The 22,824-nt window shown below is 45.2% G+C and overlaps 1 protein-coding gene across 2 annotated transcripts in view; it reads left to right on the plus strand.

Moving 5' to 3' along the window:
- The first annotated feature begins 1,158 nt into the window (after positions 1–1,158).
- GOLIM4 (golgi integral membrane protein 4) overlaps positions 1,159–22,824 on the plus strand; it is a 30,723-nt gene continuing 9,057 nt past the window's right edge. The window contains exons 1-8 of one of the 2 annotated variants that reach the window (XM_054282556.1): positions 1,159–1,628; positions 13,840–13,914; positions 15,121–15,170; positions 17,050–17,103; positions 17,605–17,755; positions 18,911–18,993; positions 19,546–19,629; positions 22,052–22,222. In XM_054282556.1, coding sequence (XP_054138531.1) covers positions 1,442–1,628; positions 13,840–13,914; positions 15,121–15,170; positions 17,050–17,103; positions 17,605–17,755; positions 18,911–18,993; positions 19,546–19,629; positions 22,052–22,222 — 855 coding nt within the window. In that variant the 5' untranslated portion in view covers positions 1,159–1,441. The remainder of the gene's footprint in view (positions 1,629–13,839; positions 13,915–15,120; positions 15,171–17,049; positions 17,104–17,604; positions 17,756–18,910; positions 18,994–19,545; positions 19,630–22,051; positions 22,223–22,824) is intronic. The other variant, XM_054282557.1, reaches the window with a different exon arrangement.

Raw genomic sequence — 22,824 nt, forward strand, 5'->3', positions numbered from 1 at the left:
CCAAGGACAGCGAAGGCTGTGACAAATAACACCCAGAACAAAGTGCAGCCAACAAGCTATGAAAAAATAGATTCATGTGATGAGTAGGTTTAGATGGGATACTGGAGAGGAATTCTTCCTTGTGAGGGTGGGAAGGGGCTGGGATGGAATTCCCAGAGAAGCTGGGAATCCCTGGCAGTGCCCAAGGCCAGGCTGGACGGAGCTTGGAGCAGCCTGGCACAGTGGAAGGTGTCCCTGCCATGGCAGGGGTGGCACTGGGTGATCTTTAAGTTCCCTCCAACACAACCCATACTGCGATTCCATGAGCACCTCAGGGGCTTGGCTACAAGAGGCTCTTTGGGGCTTTGCCTTCCCGGTGCCCCTGAGCCCCGCACGGTCCCGGCGGTGCCACCGGGGCACGCGCTGTGTGTCACCACAGCTACCACAGCCCCGGTATCACCCCCTCTGTCACAGCCCCGGTGTCACCACAGCTATCACAGCCCCGGTGTCACCCGCTCTGTCACAGGCCGGGTGTCACCCCCTCTGTCACAGTCCCGGTGTCACCACAGCTATCACAGCCCCGGTGTCACCCGCTCTGTCACAGGCCGGGTGTCACCACAGCTACCACAGCCCCGGTGTCACCCCCTCTGCCATAGCCCCGGTGTCACCACAGCTACCACAGCCTCGCTGTCACTCCGGCTGTCACCCCCTCTGTCACAGCCCCACTGTCACAGCGCCGCTCATCACCACATAAGCTCCGTTCCCGAGGCGGTCCCGCACCGGGAAATGCGGGAATGAGGGGCTGAGGGGATGCGGGAATCCGGGGATGAAGGGCTGAGGGGGATGCGGGGCTGAGGGGAATGCGGGGCTGAGGGGGATGCGGGGCTGCAGGGATGCGGGGCTGAGGGGGATGCGGGGCTGAGGGGGATGCGGGAAGGCAGGGACGCGGGGCTGAAGGGCTGAAGCCGGAGTGTGGAGGGGCGGGCGGGAAGCGCGGCCCGCTGCGGACGGACGCGGCGGCCACCCAATGCGCTCCGGAGGGAGGGCAGAGCCCCGCGGCCCGACCCAATGAGGCCGCGCCCGGAGCGGGACTTCCTTCGGGGATCCCGCGGCGGGGGAGCCGCGACCGAGCGGGGACACGTCAGTGCGGGGCCGGGAGCTGCCTTTGTTCCCCGCAGCCCCCCATCCCGGCCGCAGGGACCCGCACACGGCCGCAGGGACGCGGAGCATGCCCGGCATGAGCCCCGCCGCTGCCCGCACCGCAGAGACCGCCCCGGGCGCCGCGGCCGTGCCCAGGGGCTGAAACGCTGGGCCGGCCCCGCCTCCGCCGGCCCTCCTTCCCTTCCTCCTTCTCCTCCTCCTCCTCCTCCTGCTCCTGCTCCTCCCGGGGCCTCCGATGCCGCCGCCTCCCGCCCGCTGCTGAGCCGTGACGGGCGGGGGCCCTCGGGACCCCGCCGGGGACATGGGCAACGGGATGTGCTCCCGGAAACAGAAGCGGATTTTCCAGACGCTGCTGCTGCTGACCGTGGTGTTCGGGTTCCTGTACGGGGCGATGCTCTACTACGAGCTGCAGGGCCAGCTGAGGAAGGCTGAGGCCACGGCGCTCAAGTACCAGCAGCATCAGGAGTCGCTCTCGGCTCAGTTACAAGGTACTCCCTCGGCAGGAGCCTCTGCTGCCCTTTCCCGAGGCTTGCCGAACACCTTCCTCTTCCTCATCATCCTCCTCTGGCTGTCGAATCTCTCTCAAAGTTTTGCTCCTTCTCCCCCTTCTTCTCCTCCAGCTTGCGGGGTTGTAGTGTCTCCCTAGGTGAGGTGTTGTGGATTCCTGCAGAGCTCTCATGCCCTCTCTCCCCACATATCCCGTAGTGACTCTTATTTATTTATTCCCAAAGGACTGCACATCACTTGGGATTCCTGGCGCAAAAGGGAAAGGCAGGCGTGCAGTGCAGACTCTGTCCAGTCTGGGATTTTTGTGGGCTTCTCCCACAAAAACTCCCTTGTTTTACAGGGTTTTGTGTTGAGCATCCATCTGCAGCTCCTGGGCAGCATAAACCGTAAATGGCTCCAGGATGGAGGAGAGGAGTATTCTAATAAAGTGGTTTTAAAGGGTGATTTAAAAGTAAAGTTCAAGTAAGTTACTTGGGTAAGGCTGTTCTATTACTTTTGGAATAACTTTGAATTTATTGGCTTAAAGGTGCCACATAAATACAGATCCTTTTGTATCTTGGTTTAAGGATGCAGCAGATGTGGGTGTCCTGTAGTTGAAGGTGAAAAGTTGTCCCTGTCTGACATCTGCATGCCGAGATACCAGAAGCAAAGCAGCAGGGCTGTACCTGAAACATCAATGGTCTGGGAACTGAAGGACCTCAGGACCTCTAATTGTCAAGTGCAAGGTTATCAGGTCAGCACAAAGCCCAGAGCCAACTTTCAAGTTTTCTCTATCAAAATAGCATGAAAGAAGAATCAGAGGATCTGCTGTAGCAGCACTAAACTTCAGGGTGATCCTCAACCATCCTTTTCCCTGTGAGAGCATCCATCAAAGCATGCCTGGCAGCACAGAGTTTGTGTGCAGAGAGCACAGAGTTGGGTTTATGCTCTTAGATTCTTCCAGTGGTTGCTTCCTTCAAGGTGTTCAGTCACCAGCTGACACCACCCTCATTTAATATTTCAATTCCAGGTAATACCAGGGAGCTCTTTGCCAGGAACCTTCATTTTAGTCACAGGAAGGGTGTGAAGGTTTGGCTGGGCAGATGGCTGAAGGGCTGCTCTTGCTGGGCTGTGCATTTGCCAACACGGGACACAGGAACATCTTGTTCTCAAGCTAAAATTTGACAAATTGGCTTTTTCTGTTGCTCCAGAGGAATGTGCAACACACTTTGTCCTGCCACAGTGGGGAGATCCCTGGATCAGATATGTGAGGTCTGGGCTGTTGATTTGAGCTTTCCATGCTTGAAACATGATTTTGAGTAGCCACCATCTATCCAAGCATGTTCATGGGAGCTGCATTTTCTGTAATTCTCTTGCTTGTTTCAGTGTATCAATGGGAAATGTGAGCTATGGAGCAGGATCTGGTAACATTAATAGATTTGATGATCCATGCAATAAACTCACATGGTTCTGGGATCCATGCCAGTGTATCAAGCCCATTAAACAGGAGAATTTATCTGTGCCAAGTATGGTAGCAGTAAACCCTGTTTAAAAAAAATAATCACTGGCAATTAAGTTGCAGAATACAAGGGAAAATAAAATGTAACAATAAAAAATGGTTCTTTAAGTTTTCTTGTGTTCTGGAAGGGGCTGTTAGACCACTAAGAGGTTTTAAGAGAGGGTGAGAGCCCAGAGAAATACTAAATGCAGCAGCAGCCCCTAGCTGCCTAATTTCCCACTAAAGTAAAGGGAAGTTATATTCTTAAGGGCTCCAGAGGATCTGGGAAATAAACTTTTTATCCCTGTCTTTCTGTAATGGCCTCCCCTGCACAATCACCTGGGTTTTTGCAGCAGGAATTTGTTAGTGAGGACAACACAGAGAATTCAGAGCCTGTGCCCAGCTCACCTGGAGAGACATAGGCTCATTTGTGATATCCACCACCAAACTCCTTCCTGAACCTGTCCTGTTTAACTCTTTGTTATGGAACTGCAGGAGGGAAGAGACTTGGAAACAACATAAAATACTGACAGCAGTTCCAGTTTACAGGTGCAGTATGTGACTGCACTTTGAACTTTTGATTTTAAACAACCTAGCCTTTAAATCAACAATGTTCCTGTTGCCAAATTGAAAAAAAAGAAAAAACCAAACAATAAAACAAACAAAAACCCCTCTACGTGTATCTGAGCTACATCTCCTGGCTGTCCAAAGATTATTCTTTGAGTTTATTGCTTTATGAGAACAGTAAAATTAAAGTATTGGTAAAGTAATGCAGCTTATCTTTTCCATGCAGCATAACCAGTTTCTCTATAGATCCTGGACTAGAGATAACTTTGGGGCCTGAAATATAATGGAAGCACCCTGAAATGTTTTAAAGAGAAACCAGTTAAAGGGCAAAGGTAAAGGAAGGGAGGGTGCTGCAGCCACAGGTGTTCACAGCTCTCCTGGGTGATTGGATAACACTTTAAACTGAGCAGAAGAGGCTTCCTTGGACTTCTGTTTCCTGAACAACCATTTCATCAGGAGGCTTTTATAGGTTTCAATGTAAATACAAAAATAAAAAGGCAGCTTGTAAAAGTGTTGTTTTTGAGAGTGCTGAGGCTGTGTTGTGGCAGGCTGGCTGTGCCCCAGGAAGTCTGACTGGAGTGAATCTGTTGGAGGGCAGTGGAGTGTCACCTGTTGTCTGACTCTGTGTAGGGTTTTGTTGTGGCTGCTGGAGCCCACAAAGGCAGTTCCTTTCCTGATTGCACTCAGAGGAGCTTGGGAGCTCCCCTGTCGGGGTTTGTGAGTGAAACCTGAGTCCATTTGTGAAATTCCTGAGGTTCATGGACACTCCTGAGTTTATGGGCACAGGGGCAGTTTCGGACTGAATGCCTTTGGTCTGCCCAAAATCTGAATCAGGATCCTCAGCTGTAGCTCAGAGTGCAGCTCCCTTCACTTCCTGCTTTCCCCTCTACTGTTTTTCATGCTTTTATGGTTTTTTTCAAAAATGTAGGTAATAACAACCTTCTTTTTGGTACTTGCCAGTTCTCTATGCCCGAATGAGCTGTTCTTTCTGTTTTTCCATGAAAAGCCAGCTGTCTTAGATTTTTATCTTTTTCATTGCCTTGTTTTGCTCAAACACAGCAGCACCTGAAGGAGGCTCAGTCTCCTGGGAGTACGTGGGAGAATACCAAGGCAGAATGCACAGATCACTGGGAAATGGGGCAGGAGGAGTCTCAGAATCATTTCACACACACCTGATCTGAAGAGAGCTGTGGGTTTGGGGGTTCTGCTCTCCCTGGTGTTCGCAGCTTCAGCCACTCTGCTGAGAATGCCACTCTGTGCCCCTTGGAATGAGCTCAGGGTACAAAGGGAAGGGTGGCAGACCTGGGAAACACAATAATTGGGTTAGTGAGGCTGGGATCTTAAACTCACCCCCTTTAGAGGATCAGAGTGCAGAAGATTTTGTAGAAGAATATCAAACTTTGGTATTTTTCTCTAACAAAGTTCTGCTGGGCACGGAGAAAGTAGGGCTGCTTTTATAATCCACAAAGGGAACTCCAGGGGCAAAATTCAGAGATGACACAAAATTTTCTGACTGCTGAGAAAACCTGAAGTCATTGTTATCTATAAGGTCTTTCATAGAGGAGCTGATCTTCCCAGTAAGCTGATTATTTTAAAGTCTCATTCTCTGAGCACGATATACATTTGAAACATGGAGATAATCTTACTTAGTGCTTCTTAAAGTGATAAAAGCAAAACTTGATGCTTTTCGCTTCCTTTAAAGCTGTGTCAGTGTAAGTATTGAACTATTGGGCATACAGGAACAGGCTTCAGTTGCTAGAACAGAACCACACTGGGAGTGCAGGTGAGCCTGATGGTACCTGTGATTGCTGCAGGATTGAAAATACCCACAGACATCTTTTTAGCCCAGGCAGCTTCTGTCTTCTCATCCTCTGGGTGTTAAGTAACCCCTTGTGTACTATTTTAATCTGTTTAATCTGCTTTAATCCCTAATCCTAATAACAGCCTACAGTTAGTGCCTCTTACTACCTTATTTTTTTCTGCCCTTCCTGTCAGCCTGATGGCTTTGTGCAATCTGTGTGCAGCCTGGGACTGTCCAGTGATCCTGGCAGCCAGCCCAGCAGGGACTCTGGCCTTGAGAGGTTTCCCTGCTGTGGCCAAGGTGTGGATTTCCTCAGAGGTTTCTGATGCAGTGCCAGAAGGCAGTGGCTGTAAAGCAAATGTGGATTGCTCTGTGCCTGGTGTGCCAGTTGTCCCAAAAGAAGCTCCCTGAGGGGTGACCTGCTGGGGCTTGGCAGATCTGTGGTGGCTTTATGAGTGTGGAATTGCACCATGCACTGCAGCCCGAGATCACAGCTCTGTGTCACCTTAGTGGTTCATATTTATCATATCTGTGTGCAAGCTGCACAGATGCCAAAGCTGCTCTGACATCACACAGTTCTGGGTGTACTTCACTATTACATCCCTTTCTTACAGTGCCTTAACTTGGACCTTGAGTTGGCAGGGCTGGGAAGGACCAGCGCTACCTTTAATTTTTCACTTATTTTTCAATGCATCAGACAAGTAGAGCTGCATCTGCTGCAGCTGCTTTGTGTTTGGTTGCTCTTCCTAATCACAGAATCCTGAATTCCTGTCATTCCTGTGACTTCAGGCTGCACATAACACTGCACATAACACTTTGATAGTGTTTTGCTGCCGCCTGGGAGATCCCTGGCAGCACTGTAAGAGGAGAGCTTGGTTCTGTGTGTTCTTCCCCTGAAATGGCAAGTGCAGCATCCCAAATTCTGCTGCCTGGCTTCCTGAAATGGAAAGCTTTGCTTTGTAACCTCCTCTGAGCACCTGGCTCTATTTTTTTACCTCCATTCACTTTTTTTTTTACTTGCTGAAATGGAAAGCTTTGGGTTGTTGGATCCTCTGAGCCCCTGGCTCCATTTTTTTTACCTCCATTCACATTTTTTTTTACTTCCATTCACATTTTCAATTGATATTTCATATTCTACATACTTAAAAAAACATTAAATACTTGAAATTGTGCAGAATGTGAGTATGGAAGAGGTATATGGTATAATGTATATTTGTATATATGTGCATAATATAATATAATATAATATTATATTATATTATATTATATATATATTATATTATATTATATATAATATTATATTATATCATATTATAATATATATTATATTATAATATATATAAAATATATATAAAAATATATATAATATATTATAATATATAATATATATAATATAATATATATAATATATAATGTATATAATATAATATAATATATTACATTATATTACATTTTATTACATTATATTACATTATATTACATTATATTATATTACATTAATAAAATATTATATATCTTATTATATATAAAAACATATAATAATATATATTAATATATAATAAATATATATTTATTTAATATAATCTATATATATGCATTTGCATGTACATATATGTATAAACTAGATAGAGATGTGTTTGTTTTGCAGCTCACCCTCAAGATTTTGGGTTATCTGGAATTATCCAGCTCTTCCTCATAACCCAAGTACAGAAAAGGTGCTGGAGCTTTGTTCAGATAATTAACTTAGAGAAGTTTGTTTCAGGGTCCATAGCAGAATTTCCATGTCCAGGAGCTGAATTCTGACTTGGAAGGTAAATTGAGCACGTGCCCATATTTATGTGTAACCCATGCCCAAGTGCTGTTTCATTGTGGAAACACCAGATCCAGGATAAATCCTGGGTAACCAGAGCTGCAGAATTCCCTGTGCACCCCAGCTGGAGCCTGGCTGAGGGTCACAGGGCAGGAATTTTGAGCAGAATGAGCTCATGGGGTGGGTTTGTTCCCTGCTTTGGTGCTCTCCCTCCCCACTTTGACACAAAACCTGCATCACACAACGTGGTGCAAAATATCAAATATTTGTTACTGCTGGTGGCTTAAGCCTCCTGAAGCTTTTCAGTGGTGGAGCTGAGTGGACACTTCAGGAGGGAGGCAGGATGGGTTGATGGTGGTGAGTTTGCATTCTGGTTTCTTGGCCACTCATATTGGCTCACTAAATTCCTGAGCCTTAGAAATGATGTTCCGAGCACATTCATTGTCTCACTGGGCAGGCTGTTGGCTTGTCAGCCTCTGAATTTGGGTGGAGCAATTTATGAGTAAGGTTTCCACCCTCTCAGGGATGTGAGTGCCCATTACAGCATCTCTGGTGTGCTGCTGAGGATATTGCCAGCAATTTGTGGCCAACAGAGTTCACTTTGCTCCTTTTGGAATGGGATCCTTGCAGGGAAAAAGTCATTTAATCCCCCCCTGCTGAAAGTCAGGTGCTGCTTTGAGGTTTGATGGTAATGAAAGCTAAATAAATCAGATTACTGGAAAAAAAATGAGCTCTACAGAACGAGTAATTAAAGCTGAACCCTTTGTTGGGTGATTTTCCTTGGGATTTTCAGGATTCAGGGGTGTGAATTTCTAGTCATGTCAGAGCCTGAGGTGAGCTCTTGAGGAGTTCAACCTGTTTGGATGCTGTCCTTGTTTAAGGAAGGGTCTTGTGAGCTGGATGCACTTCTGATCTTTTTTGTGGTCACCCAAACCTCCTGAGATTTTCCACTTTGTATTTTTAACTAATCAATGAAAGAAACTGCAATTGTTCCACCTTGTCCTCTGCATTTCCCCTTCCCCTAAAGTACCTGAAATTAGCTGCTATCTTATTTTCCTGAGGTGACTCAGATCCCAGAGTTTGGCAGTCATTTCCAGGGCTTAATTACAGACATGATGAGAGAAGCCTGAGCTCCCAGAGGGCAGAGTGAGGAGCCTGCTCCTGTCCACACCACCACACTCAACCAAACCATTTTCAGTCAAAAAATGAATCACAAACTCAAACTCTGGATTTCTGGGTGCAGTTTGTGCATCTCTAGGTTGGGCTTTTTTCTCCAAGCTGTATTTTGTACTAATTCCTGAATATAGATATTTATGTACATCCTGACACCATGTAGATGCAATCACTAACCCTTCATAAAATTGAAGAAAGTGCAAGAGAGAAAGAGCAGGCCCTTGTTTCCTGGGGCTGAGGGTTGAGCAGACCCAGAGATTCAGAGATGATGTGAGAAGAAAACTGTTGTTCCTGTAGCTTTTATCAATTTCTATGTGTTTTTCTGCTAATTTTAGTCTAAAATCTCTAAAATCACAGGTTTATTTTGAACTATTTGCATTTATCATCACTCCAAAAAACCCAAATCCTTTATCATCTACTGGTTTATAGAAAAGCAGCAATGCTGATCCCACCTGTGGTACCAGGGGTTGGAAGAAACCTTTTGTGGAGTGCACTGGAAATCATTTCTGGAAACATGATCTCCTTCCTGATAAAGTCAGGTCTGAAGCCTATCTGTGAGGGATTAAATATTTAATCACATTTAATACCGCTTCTCCAACTTATTTTTAGCAGCAGCTATTACAGTTTACTCTTTAAACATGAGAAATCCTTCCTTCTGTCCCAACTTACATCTGTTTTTTTCCTAGAGGTGTTATTGACTTCTAAGAAAGGCAGGCTGCAGTAAAAGGATTCTATTAAATGTAGATGTTTGCTCCAGTTTAAAAATTAATTTTCCTGTCATCCTTACAATCAAATAGAGGCCACAATGATCCCTTAGAAGTACAAGTGTGTGGGATGCATTAATGTGCCAAATTCTCGAGTAGTCCCCATTTTTCAGAACTGCAGGGAAGGCAAAACTAGAATTGCTTACTGGAACTTCTTCCTGGAATACTGAGTAAATCAGAGGAACAGGTTTATTTTAATTGATAGCTCGTTTTTGTGCAGGATCTCTGAAAGCATCTTCTGCTTTCTCATAAAAAAGTCCCCTGAATGTAAAGATCCAGATATTATATACAAACTTTCCAAATTATTACTACTCTGAACAAAACAAATGCTCAGGGAATTCAGTCAAAGCAGGGGTCATTTTTAAAAGCACAACTGCCAGTGTGTGGTGTGGTTTTCCAGGAGGAATTTGACATGACTGGTTGTAATTAGACAAAACCATTACTTGATCATGTGAGTAAATTGCAAAGTGTAGGAGTTTGCTTGGAAGTCAGGGTAATTCTCACAGTCCACACAGTGCCAGCTGTGGTTTGCAGAGAGCAAAATGAGAGCATCCATCCCTGCCTGGATGTTCCACTGTGAAGCCTCACACACAATCAGTTTCACCTTCCCTTGGTCTCTATTTCTGTCCTTTTTTGTGGCAATTCAAACCAGAAAACTTCTAGGACATACATAAATTAATAAATTTGTATATTATGTTGTTTATATATTGTGGTGTTTATATAATATATTGTTCAATATATTGTAAACATTGTGGCTTGGAGCAGCCTGGTCTAGTGGAAGTGAAGGTGTCCCTGCCCATGGCAGAGGGGTGGAACAAGCTGAGCTTTAATGTCCCTTCCAAGCCAAACCATTCTATGATAAATAAATTTTTTGTAATGTTTTTTTTCTTGCTCTATACTTAAACCAGAGATTTCCTAGTCTTTATTGTGTGAATACTTCAGTTTTCCCCAAGATATTTGCAGTGTCACTGGAATATCCATTTATTGCTAAGCCCTCAGTTGAGTCTGTGAAAGAGATGGAGCTCAGGCTGTGATACTGAGGCCAGCATGGCTCGTACTGTGGTGGGGAATCCTGCTGCTGCAGCTTGATAAGCTGTTCCTGATAAGATTATCACTAGTGAAATCAGTGGATCTTGTTTGAAAGCAGATTCACTGATTGAAATACAGGGCTGGAAGCTTGGGGAGCAGGTCTTGTTACATTAATAATATCTCCTACCAGCGTTAAATGTGTCAGAGTTGGCATGAAATGTCATCGGAGGTCAAAATTGTAATTATTGTCATTGGATTAGAGAATTCATCCTACACCCCACATTGAAGGGGTTCCTCTTTGACTCGTGGAAATGCTTTACTCTCAGCAGAAAGGCTTTTTCCATGGTTCACATTTTAAATAGTTCTATTTGCAGGGACAAGAATGGGGAATTCACTGTTTTTATAGCAAGTCTGTGTTCTGCAGACCTTCACAGCGTCACCAGAGAGGTGCCAGGGTGGTTTACCCCATGCTGCTGGCTCAGTTCAACTCTGCCACAGTGCGAGGGAAAACAACGCTGAGTGTTGCCAAGACTACTGAAATCTGCTGGTTTGAAGTGAAAGCTACTACTGTAAGCTCAGAGAGAGATTTCAGAATTGTGTAACAAGCACTCATGTTGAATTTAGTTAAATTTCTTGTATCATGTATATTTAAATCCCAGTGTAATCTTAATTTTCCAGGGAGCTGTGGCATTTTAGACTCTGGATAATCCTTCTGACAGACCAAATAATTAAAGTAACACAGTCACAAAATTGCTGATAATGTAAACAAGGAAATGCTTTCTTTTAAATGTACAATAATGGCTTATTTTGCTTACTAACAGCCTTATTGCTTAGAGGGGCAGAGCAAAGATAAGAGAAGGAACGTTGGCTGTTAAATAATCTCAATTTCATCACCTCCCTGCCTGCTGTGTTGTAATTAACGCTCAGCCCTGGTGGAAGTGGTGCAATCTGGGAACATGCAGGGCATTCCACACCTCCCTGCTCCCTCACTTCCTTCTCTTTATGGGGAAAACCTTGAGGAATTGATTTTATTGGGGTGTTCTCCAGGAGTTTCAGTGTTTCCTTGTTGAAGGTGAAAGGTCTTTTATTGACCTGTGAGGTTAACAGTTGAGTTTGTGGGTCTTTGTTCATTAGTGTATGTTATACGCTATAAGTAATTTCAAGAATTAAGCTGACACATGCAGTAATTCCAGCTTTGGAATAGTGCCTATTAGCCATTAAATGACAACATTGCCCCCCCTTTCACCATTCTATTAAATATAATGTAGAAATAAAGTTCAATTATTTGTGCAAAGATCAGTGCAAAATTAAAAGCTTACCTTAGGAAAAATGATTTGTGCATCCCAGCAGTGGGATTTTGTCAGATTCCTTATATAGGTTCCACTTTTCTATAAAACCTGTTTTTCAGTGTATTTATTTCTTTCAGATTGTTGCTCAGACATCTTATATCCAGGCTGGCAGTGAAGAAGGAGAAATTCCTTCTGTAGTAACAAGCCCCTTAGATAAAGACTAGGAAATCATCTCTGTTTTAAGTTAAATTCCCTAACTGGTGGAAATAATTCAAATTTATAGGAGATTAACTCCAGTATGTATTTAAAAATCTGAGCAAGTGAGGAAAGATGGGAGCTGTGCTTTGTTAATAATTATTTTTACTCAGCACCTTCAGTGCATTGCACTTGATGGACTTTTATCAGAGGGGAACGTGCTGGGCCAATCAGTAGCTGAACTCAGCGGGCAGAGGTGAGGGAGGAGGGTTTTCTTTGCCCTTTTTAATCACCTGAGGGGTTGTTTTAGGACTTCTCCAGCTTTGGGCCAGTGTTTCAAGGATTGCTACTCAGCAGGTAGAGGAGGGGCTGCACTGCCCGTGTTCAGACCCTGCAGGTGCAGGGTGAAGCCCAGAGCTCAGCAGGGATGCTCTGAGAGGTCCCCAAACCCCAAATCCTGCCTTCTCTGCCCCTGTGGTGGCTTTGCTGTGCAGGGTTCCCCCCCACAGACACACTTGTTAAAGCAGCAGCAGGAGCTGGGGAAGGTGCGCTCGCAGATGGAGAGGTGGAATGGAAAATGTTCCCTCCAAATCCATTTGTGGTTTCGTGTGTCTGCCAAAACCCCTGTTCCACCCTGATTGCATGGGAGGGGAAGCCCATTATGGATTTTCATTGCTCTCCTGAGCTGCTCTGCTGCCACTGTTCCTTTTGCACAATAATTCAGCATTCACCACCTTCAGGGCAGAAATAAAACCATCACTGTAGTGCTCTGTAGTGCTTTTTTTTTTTCCCTTTCTCCAAGCCTGCTGGTGACTTTTTGAATATTCATTCCTGCTTGTTCCCTTCCAGAGGGTGTTGATACACTGGCTCATCCTGACTGATGCCCTTGACTTTAGAAGATAAATAGCAAAGTGAAGATAGGTGCCAGGGATTGATTAGCAGTCCAGCTTCAGAGCTAAAACATAAACACTTAGAGATAAGGCTGCAGGATGCACCTTGGTGGAATTAAGAACTTGTTTTAAGGTGCAAGAGGAGTTTTCTGTAGCTGCCAAGATACAAATCTTTATTTGATGCTTCTTGTTGAAGGCTTGCATTCATCAATGGTTTATTCTCAGACAATGAGTTTCCTGGTTTTGATGGAGAAATCACTCATTGTTTTATTACAAATTAATAACTCATTAAAAGAATACAAACCATAATTTGGACAGTGAAAGATACTTGTGTTAAACTGAATTTAAACACGTATAATTGTAATTTCGAGGTTTTTTAATTGATATCTTTGCTGCAAATTTTGCTGTTTCAGATAATGAGAGGTGAGGAAGGGTAAATAGGGAGTGATGTGCCACATCTCAATCTCTATGTCCAGAGCAAAATGGGGAACCATTTTCCCAAGTGGGGAACTTTGTGCCAGAGGACATTGGATGTCCTAAACACGCCTGGCTACAACAAACAAAGCCGTAAATGTAAACCCCATTTTGGGATGGTGTCTGCAAAGCATGGGCAGCTCGGACAGTCCTTGGGAGTCATTTTTGCAGGGAGGCAGTGCAGAGGAATGGTGCATTCCCAGTTTTTGGAAGAATTTAGGGTGGGTCCCAGGTTCCCCATGGCTCAGCTGCTGCACCTCCAGGAGCTGTCCTGCCCCTGGGCATCTCCCTTCCCTCCCTGTGACACTCTGTGTGCTGCCAGGAATTCCTCTGGCAGCAGAGCTGCCCTGTCTTATTTCCTTGTCTCTGTGCAAACAAGGCAGGGGAGGATGGAAACGTGGAAAATGTCCCTGCATTCCTGAGAAGCAAAGAGCCTTTGGTAGCTCCACCACAGCTGGCTGCCTCCACAAACAAATCCCTCACCTGGTTATCACATTCTCTGTTAGCCATGCAAATAACCCAGGGTTTGGGATCGATAAAGGGAGCAAAAAGGGAAAAAGTTACTGTCACAAGGGTTACAAACAGCCCTTTATCCCATGACCTCATTCCACTTGTATTTTCCTGGTGCGTTCTGTGCCAACACTCCCTGGGCGTGTTGGGGTGGATGTGAGGTTTGTGTGTGTTACTTTTGAAATGAATTGTGAACAAAATTTCTCTTTTCAGTTGTGTATGAGCACCGGTCAAGATTAGAAAAGTCGCTGCAAAAGGAAAGGCTGGAACATAAGAAAGCAAAGGAAGGTAAAAATGTACTTTTCACTTTGATATTTAACTTGATTATAGCAGAAAGTAATTTCAAATGGTTTTTCTTCAATTTTAAATCATTTGGGCAATATATAAGCAATATATTAGGATCCACTTGGCAGAGCTGTGTTGCTCCTTCTAGTAGTTCTTTTTTATTTAATCTTTTTTAATCAGATATTTTTAAAAGCAATCATCCCATTAATACTATTTACAGCTGACTGCAATATGAAGTAATAAACACAGAGAATATGTTTGCATCCATGTACATAAAAACCCAACGTGTATGTGGGGTATGGGCATGTGCAAACCCTGTCCTGGTATGCCAAAAATTCAAAACTTGTACCAAAACCTTGGGATCTTTTCCTGCATTCCATCAACTGGGAACTAAACTTGGAATCAATACTTTTACATGTGCTTTAGAGTGAGCACATACTTATACACCTTTTCCTGATTAAAACTAAATTCTAGGTGTGGGTGAGGCAAACACAAATTGCATTTCATACACCTCTGTGTGCCCTCTGTGGAAGTTCAGCAGGATTCAATCCCCTGACTTTCCCCAGCCTCTAAATTCACTGTATTTTCAGAGTAGAGCCTCTGTTCTTCCTAAAACTGAGGCCTCAGCTGCTGAATTAAAAATATGACTTTAGCAGAGCTGGCAAGGAGTGAGCAATGATTCTCACCGTGCAGGTCTCGTGGGTTTCTGGTGCCATCTAGTGTGGAACGCTCCTGCTGCTACCCGAGGGGAGGCACCTTCTCAAACCCTGCAAACAGACAGAGGTCAAGAAATAAATGAGGAAATGCTTTATTATTTCCAAGAATACACAGTTAATAAATGCCCTTTTCCTTTTGAATGATTCTCTTGGGCCTCTGCTGAGAGAGTTCATGTGTCAGATTTAATCACCCATCTGTAGATTTGAGCCTGAACTCTGCATCCCTCACTATGGTATGAAAACTTTACTTGAAAATATTTTATGAAACTTTTTAAAGTTTGTGCGTTTTAAGAATTTGCTCGTTTTGTCAAATTCTCCATAGGTTGTTTTTCTTTTTCTTTTTTTTTTAAAGATCCTTTGAAAATTGTTTCTGCATGAATATTCAGCTCTTGAAGAGAATTTATGTACTCAACAGTCGAGTTATTCAAGCACAGATTCTCATCTTCCTGGCGTGTTTTTTTTTTTCATCATTACTTTCCCTTTTATGTTGCAGATTTTCTTGTTTATAAACTAGAAGCACAGGAAACACTAAATAAAGGAAGGGTAAGTCATCATGCCTAGAACAAGTTTTTAATAGCTGATGCTATTTGAGTTGCAAGGAAAAGGAAATACTTTGCAATTATGACTGTTCAAAGGAAGAGATCTTGCAAAATACTAATTGAAAGAGCTCTCACTCATCCCAGTTCTACTCTGCATTCAGAAGTGCTCTCCAATTCCTAATTATTTGAGCTATAGTGGGAGATACTAATACCTCTCCAGAAAATTAATTTGGAAAATAATCCCCTGTTTATATTATGGTAGTTCAAACGTGATGTTGTTTTATTTAAGGGGAAAGGGGAATAAGAAGGTGTTAGAAATCTTTTTGTAGCTTAGCCCCCAGGGAAAATAACAGTGACAGCTTTCTAACACATGGGCTTTGAACTGGAAAGCATAAAGACATCAAGAAACTTTGTTTTATATACCAAGCGCCAGAAGGAAAGCTCTGTCTGGCAGAGGACCCAGAAACCTGTAAAGAACTCTTTATAAAGCAAGTAAATTAGGATTTTATGGCTATTTCATGTTGAAACTGGGGAGCAGTTTGGGAGCTGAGGAACAGGAGTTAAAATAGGTTGTTGCTGCAGTAGGTGCAGAGTGTGGGAGCTTGCTCTGCTCCAAACCAGGGGGGAAGAGATGGATTTGTGTCCTGGGGAGCTCCAGACCAGGCAGGGATGGATTTGTGTCCTGGGGAGCTCCAGACCAGGCAGGGATGGATTTGTGTCCTGGGGAGCTCCAGACCAGGGGAGGGATGGATTTGTGTCCTGGGGAGCTCCAAACCAGGGGGGAGAGATGGATTTGTGTCCTGGGGAGCTCCAAACCAGGGGAGGGATGGATTTGTGTCCTGGGGAGCTCCAGACCAGGGGAGGGATGGATTTGTGTCCTGGGGAGCTGCAAAACCAGGGGAGGGATGGATTTGTGTCCTGGGGAGCTCCAAACCAGGGGAGGGATGGATTTGTGTCCTGGGGAGCTCCAAAGGCAGGAGAGGGATGGATTTGTGTCCTGGGGAGCTGCAAACCAGGGTGAAGATGGATTTGTGTCCTGGGGAGCTCCAGACCAGGGGAGAGGTGGATTTGTGTCCTGGGGAGCTCCAAACCAGGGGGGAGAGATGGATTTGTGTCCTGGGGAGCTCCAGACCAGGGGAGGGATGGATTTGTGTCCTGGGGAGCTCCAAACCAGGGGGGAGAGATGGATTTGTGTCCTGGGGAGCTCCAAACCAGGGGGAAGGGATGGATTTGTGTCCTGGGGAGCTCCAAACCAGGGGGAGATGGATTTGTGTCCTGGGGAGCTCCAAAGGCAGGAGAGGGATGGATTTGTGTCCTGGGGAGCTCCAGACCAGGGGAGGGATGGATTTGTGTCCTTGGGAGCTGCAAAACCAGGGGAGGGATGGATTTGTGTCCTGGGGAGCTGCAAAACCAGGGGAGGGATGGATTTGTGTCCTGGGGAGCTCCAAACCAGGGGAGGGATGGATTTGTGTCCTGGGGAGCTCCAAAGGCAGGAGAGGGATGGATTTGTGTCCTGGGGAGCTGCAAACCAGGGTGAAGATGGATTTGTGTCCTGGGGAGCTCCAGACCTGGCAGGGATGGATTTGTGTCCTGGGGAGCTCCAAACCAGGGGAGGGATGGATTTGTGTCCTGGGGAGCTCCAAACCAGGGGAGAGATGGATTTGTGTCCTGGGGAGCTCCAGACCAGGGGAAGGGATGGATTTGTGTCCTGGGGAGCTCCAAACCAGGGGAGAGATGGATTTGTGTCCTGGGGAGCTCCAGACCAGGGGAGAGGTGGATTTGTGTCCTGGGGAGCTGCATCCCTTGGCTGGTGACTCCCAAAGCTGTGTGTGCAGAGCTCAGGGGGTGTCAGGGGGTTTCACAGAAGTGTTTTTGTTTTGCAGCAAGACTCCAACAGCAGATACAGCGCCCTGAGCGTGCAGCACCAGATGCTGAAGGTGGGTGACTGGGGCAGCAGAGCACCTGTGCAGCTGGTTCTGCTGGGGGGACACAGCCTGCTGGCTTCTGGCACCACTGCACAGTGCCAGGGTGTGGACAGTGCCTTCCTCTAACAATTAAAATCTGGTTTCCTGCAGTTTTTCCTAGTCAGGCTTTCCAGTGGGTAAATCAATCTTATCAGATGCAGTTACTTGTAGGGAAGGCTGACTTATCAGCCCTTTTGAAGTTTGGCACGTAGGGATTTTCTGAGCCACATTCAGCAGCTCCCAGGGGGACAGTGCAGCTCTGGGCTGAGGTGACACAGCCCTGGGAGAGGAGCCTGCTCGTCACAGAGATCATTTTGTGTTTGGAAGGAGCTGCAATGTGCATGCTTTGAATAATAACCTTCCTGTTATGAATGCTTCCTATTCATCTGCACTTCCTAAACAAATTGCCAAAGACAATATTAGCCAGATCTGCAGATACAGAGCTGTGCCAGTGTCCCAACTTGGTGTTTGCAGAGTCAACACGAAGAGCTGAAGAAACAGCACGCTGACCTTGAGGAAGATCACCGAAAGCAGGGAGAGGAGTTCAGCAGGACATTCAGTGATCACAAGGAGAGATACCTACAGCTGCAGCAGGAGAAGGAGCAGGAGATCTCCAAGCTGAAGGGTAAATTTAACCTGTGCCTGGCTGCCCACGTTAAATTGGGTGTTTGGCTTTGTGTGGTGTGAGAGAGACATTTTCTCTGTTCTCACTCACAGGTCGTTCGTGCATCTTCTGCCTCCTGACAAGTTCCATTTTATTGATGGTTTTCTGAGGCCTCTCTCTGAAATCTGCTCTGTTTCTGTCTGGGTCTCAGAAATAGCAAAAAACCCAGCACTTAAAAGCCTGTCCAGTGTCACAGGTTATTGAATCAGTCTTTAATTTTTAACTCTAAGACTGGTATAAACCTGGGAAGAAAGGTTTGCCTCTTTTTGTTTGTAGCTGAAAGGCAATCTAAGAATACTTGCCACTGCTAGCAGAGGTGTAATTGTGCCTCTTTCTGAAGTGACTTTATTTACATTTTATGCCTCCTTTTTCCCTGTATGTGCCAGCTCCTCTGGAGCACATTGCCCCTGTACACTTGGGTGATGAATTCAGTTTTTACTCTTGGCATCCAACTTCCTGCTGGAGATTCTGGGCAGTTTTCAGGCCTCTTCCATCCTCATTACACAGTTCCTTGGAGCAAAAGGATGGGGCTGTGTTCATCAGAGCCTTCTCTGCCACCTGTCCCTAACACAGGGGTTGGTTCTGGAGCTGTTTATGTGCACTGCAGGCAGAGGTTGTTTGTTGGCTTCACATCAACATAATGTAAAAATTGGGAATAGAAGGCTCTGTCCCTGATCCCAGAAGCTTTTGGAGCCATCTGGGCATCCCTTCCAAAGGAATAGCTGGGTCCTGTGACAGAAAATTGTCACTCACCAGGTGTGATGTGGGGAAAGAGGGGAGGGTGCCTTCCTCTGTGCCTTTCCTGGATTCAGATTTCCAGAGGGAATTTTGCCATCTGCAGCACCCAGCGGGAGCAGTGATGCAGAATTCCAGGTGCAGGCTGGGTGCACTGATAGAAAATTTCACCAAATGTTATGATTTTCTGCTTGAAAATGGAAAGCTTTTAATAGGCGAGGGAAGGAAAACAAGCCATACAATTATTCTACCTAATTTTTACTACAGCACTTGTGTGGGATTTTATGTAGATTGTGTTATAATCTTGACTTTACTGCTTAGCCTGGTGTTACAAATCCAGCCAGGTTTAAACTCTGTATTTTTCTCATTTCTTTTCAACAGAATCCCTGTATAACTTACGGGAGGAGAACAGGCAGCTGAGGAAAGCTCACCAAGACATTCACACCCAGCTGCAGGATGTCAAGGTAGGCCTTGCTCTGAGAAGCACTTTCAAGACCATGAGGAAAAAAATTTCCCAAGTTTTCCCAAGCCCAGAACAGACTGTGCTGTAGATTTGTAGTTTCTGTTATGTGGGAAAAAGGAGAGGAATAGGCTGAACTGGATTTGTCTTTTGCCACCTGCACTTTAGGTGTATGCCCATAAAAAAAATAAAAAGTGTTTAGTATAAAAATCAGGATTTGGTTTCACAAGTTAAAAATCAAGTTTGATTGGCAAAACTCAATGCCAAAACTAATGTTTTCCATCTGTTTTTTTTTTTTAATGGACATTAAAAACTTTTTAAAATTAAACTACTTTTAATTTTATTTTAGTTATGCACATCCTGGCCTCCAAATTGCCTTCCCTGGTGTGCTTGCTTCCTCTGCCTGTTTAACATGCATTCCACATGAAATAAATAAATTCCAGCTAAGGATTTTCTTTTCAAAATAAATTGAATTATCTTCCTAGTTCAAACCCCCCCTAAGTGATCTTTAGAATGAACTTTACGTGAAACGTGTGATGTTCTTCTTTTTGTGTAGCAACAGCATAAGAACTTACTGTCCCAGCACAACGAGCTTGTGGTGACATTGGAAGACCACAAGAGTGCACTAGCTGCTGCTCAGGTCAGAAGGAAAGCAGCTCCTGCTGGCTCTCAGCTTCCCAAACCTGTCTCCAAACCTCTCCTGGCTGCAGGGTGCTGCATGTGCCTCTGGCATGGGGACCCAGGAGTGCATGGCACAGAGGGGCTGCTCCCCAGAGGGCTCAGGGGACAGAGCAGGCTGGGGGCCAGCCCAGCAGTGCATGTGGCCCTGGCAAAGAGTCTCTGCTTCCCTGGGAGCTGTCAGTGCCTTTCTGTCTCTGTCCTCTCTGGTGGAACTGCTGTGAGCACCCTGCACTCTGACCCTCACATTTATCTCTGAGCCCTGGGTGCTGGTGCCAGATCTCTTCTTGGGTGTGCCTGGGGAGGCTGTGAGGTTTTCATGCAATTCCAGAGTGGGCTGGAAAAAGCTCATCCAGTGCCAGCCCTGCCATGGTGACACCTTCCACCATCCCAGGGTGCTCCCAGCCCCAGTGTCCATCCTGGCCTTGGACACTTGAGGGATCCAGGAGCAGCCAGAGCTGCTCTGGGCCACAGCAGCAGCAGAGCATAGATGGAGATGTGTGTGCAGGTATGAAAACTCCAGGTGCAGCTCAGATTAGTTTTTAGAACCAGCAGCATTAAGTTCCTTAAATGTCATTTTCAAGTGAACTATCCATGAAGCACAAACTGTTGCAGGCTCAGTCAGCTGTGCCAGTGCAAGCTGTGGAGGCCACAGGGAATCTGGAAGTGGGAGTGATGTTGGAGCAGAGGAAGACTTTTGGTGAAAGATCACAGGGAAAGGCAATGAGGCAGTGTGAAGTTATTTTTATTCCTGACTGATTTCCTTCATTTAGGCGTTTTCACAGTCCACAAAATCGTTAGCAGCATTAGAAGCATTGAATTTTTTTTTTCCCCAGTTCTGCTTGTTGTGCCTGTCAATATGTGTAAGATACTCAAAAGATACTCAAAAAACAGGGAAAGATCAGGAAGGTCCCTCACAAACTGAATATCTGAAGAATCATAATCTGCAGTGCTAAGCCACGCTGACAGCTAATTCTGAGCTCTTCTCCCACTGGCCACATTTGCTGTGTGGTGTGTGCTGATAACATCTGAAATCCCACAAGGCCACGTGGAGGGGCTGATCTGAGGTTCACCAAGCCCACAGGGAAGCTCCCCACTCTCCTGGCTTTGATTCAGGTCGTTAATTAGAAATCCTGTGCCACACAAAGCCTCTCTGTCTGCAGCCAGGCTGGGACATTTGTCCCAGAGGGAACCTCCAGGGAAGGGCCTTGCACATGCCTTGAGAACAGAGGGCATTTCACACTTTTGTGTGGTTTCTCCTGCAAACCAGCTGCAGAAAGTCCCCAAGGGATTCTTTCCCAGCTCCATTAATGATCCCTCTATTTCTGGGTGTATTCTAGAAATTGAACACCAGTAGTCAATACTGCACTAACCTGAATCTTTAAAGTGTTTTGGTCTTAGTGCTTTTTCCCAGCCGGGCAGATTCATTATATATTTTAATAAACCCTGTTTTCTGCCAGTATCAGCACCTTTTAAGCTGTGGCATTGACTCAGAATGTTCGTTTTAGTGACTCTGCTGTGCACTCTGCTTTCCCTTTAGGCCATTCTGTGTTAGGGATCCATAGGCCTGTGGAGGTTCTCAAACACACCCACACATCCCCTGGAGCAGCAGGGAAATTCTCTGGTGTGGCACCTGTGTGTGTGCAGCTGATCAGCTTTTATACACCCTGCCCACCCCAAAAAATCCTCTTTGATTGGAAATCTTCTTACTGCAGAGCCAGGGATTGGGGTACCAACCTTGCTGGATTTTCATTAAAGCTTCCTGTTCCTGTCCAAAGTTAAACAGCAAATCAAATTCCAACATTTTACCATTGCATTTCAGGAAGCCATTAGAAATTTACATTTTCCTTCTATTTCTCTTCTTTTTTTCCCTTCTGCTTATCCCCTTGCTCTTCATCACTGTGACTTTCTTTGCCTCAGTTCTGTATGTTGGCTGTTGTCTTGTCTAACACCTGTCTAAATGTTGAGCACTTGGCATTTTCATGACATGTATGTGTACTTTAAAACTTCTGTTTCTGAAAGAGCTGCACTTCTTTCCACCAGCAAAGGAGAAGTTGTGGTGCTTTTGACTTCCCTCACTTTAGTCTGCCAGGAAAGCTTCATCATCCTCTTCTGACACTTCTCCTGCTTGGCATGAATAAAACAACTCCTCTTCTTTGTCCCACAGAGATGTTTTTAATACACTTTGGTATGCATGTGCACTTTGAAAAGATCCTGATGGATCAGTGTCATTTAATGTTTGGAGGAAAAAACTATATTTTAAAAGCTCCCGTCCCTGGAATATCAAGCTTTCTACCACATGTCCTGCCAGCAACTTCACTTCAAGGTGACTACATTTGAAAGAAATTAATTTGGACACACTATAATTAACATGTTGGCTTTAGACCCAGGTGGAGGAGTACAAACAGCTGAAGGACACGCTGAAAAAAATCCCAAGTTTCCAAGACGTGGAGAAGGAGGAAGGAGGGAAGGAGCAGCAGCCCGAGGCGCGGGGCCCGTCCCCCCAGAGCCGCCCCCCAGAGCCCCCCGCAGCTGGGGCTGAGCAGCAGCAGCAGGTAAGGGGCTCAGGCAGCCCAGCAGGGCTTCTGACCCAGCACAGTGTGCTGGATGTCCCTCAGGAGAGGGGGTTTGGCTGTGCACCCCTGTCACTGCTGGAGGGGAGCGGTGAGGAGTGGTTTTACTGTTGAGCGGTGAGGAAATCTATTCATGAGGGTCTTTTTTCACATGACCAGTTTTATGTGTATATACACCAGCTGTTTTAAGAAGTTGCTCAAAATTTAAATTTTTTAAATAAGAAATCTAAAATTTTAGCTGTCTCAAGTGTTACAGAAAGCTTTTAGATGTTTTGAATAAATTTTTATTTTATAAGGTTCCAGTGGCACATTGAAGTCAGCGAATTTAAAATTGGCACACCAAGGTTCAAGCAGAAAACGTGTAATCTAGAAGTAAAGGAAGAAGTTAAGAAAAACCAGTTGTGATTTTGTTTACAAGTCAAAATTTAAATTTTTAAAATAAGAAATCTAAAATTTTAGTTACCTCAAGTGTTACAGAAAGCTTTTAGAAGTTCTGAAGAATTTTTTGTTTTATGAGGTTCCAGTGGCACATTGAAGTCAGTGTATTTAGAATTGGCACACAAGGTTCAAGCAGAACCAAGGTT

The sequence above is a fragment of the Melozone crissalis genome, unplaced genomic scaffold, assembly GCF_028551555.1.
Source record: "Melozone crissalis strain CALT ecotype California unplaced genomic scaffold, PUWL_Pcris_2 ptg000034l_1, whole genome shotgun sequence".
NCBI classification, from domain to species: Eukaryota; Metazoa; Chordata; class Aves; order Passeriformes; family Passerellidae; genus Melozone; species Melozone crissalis.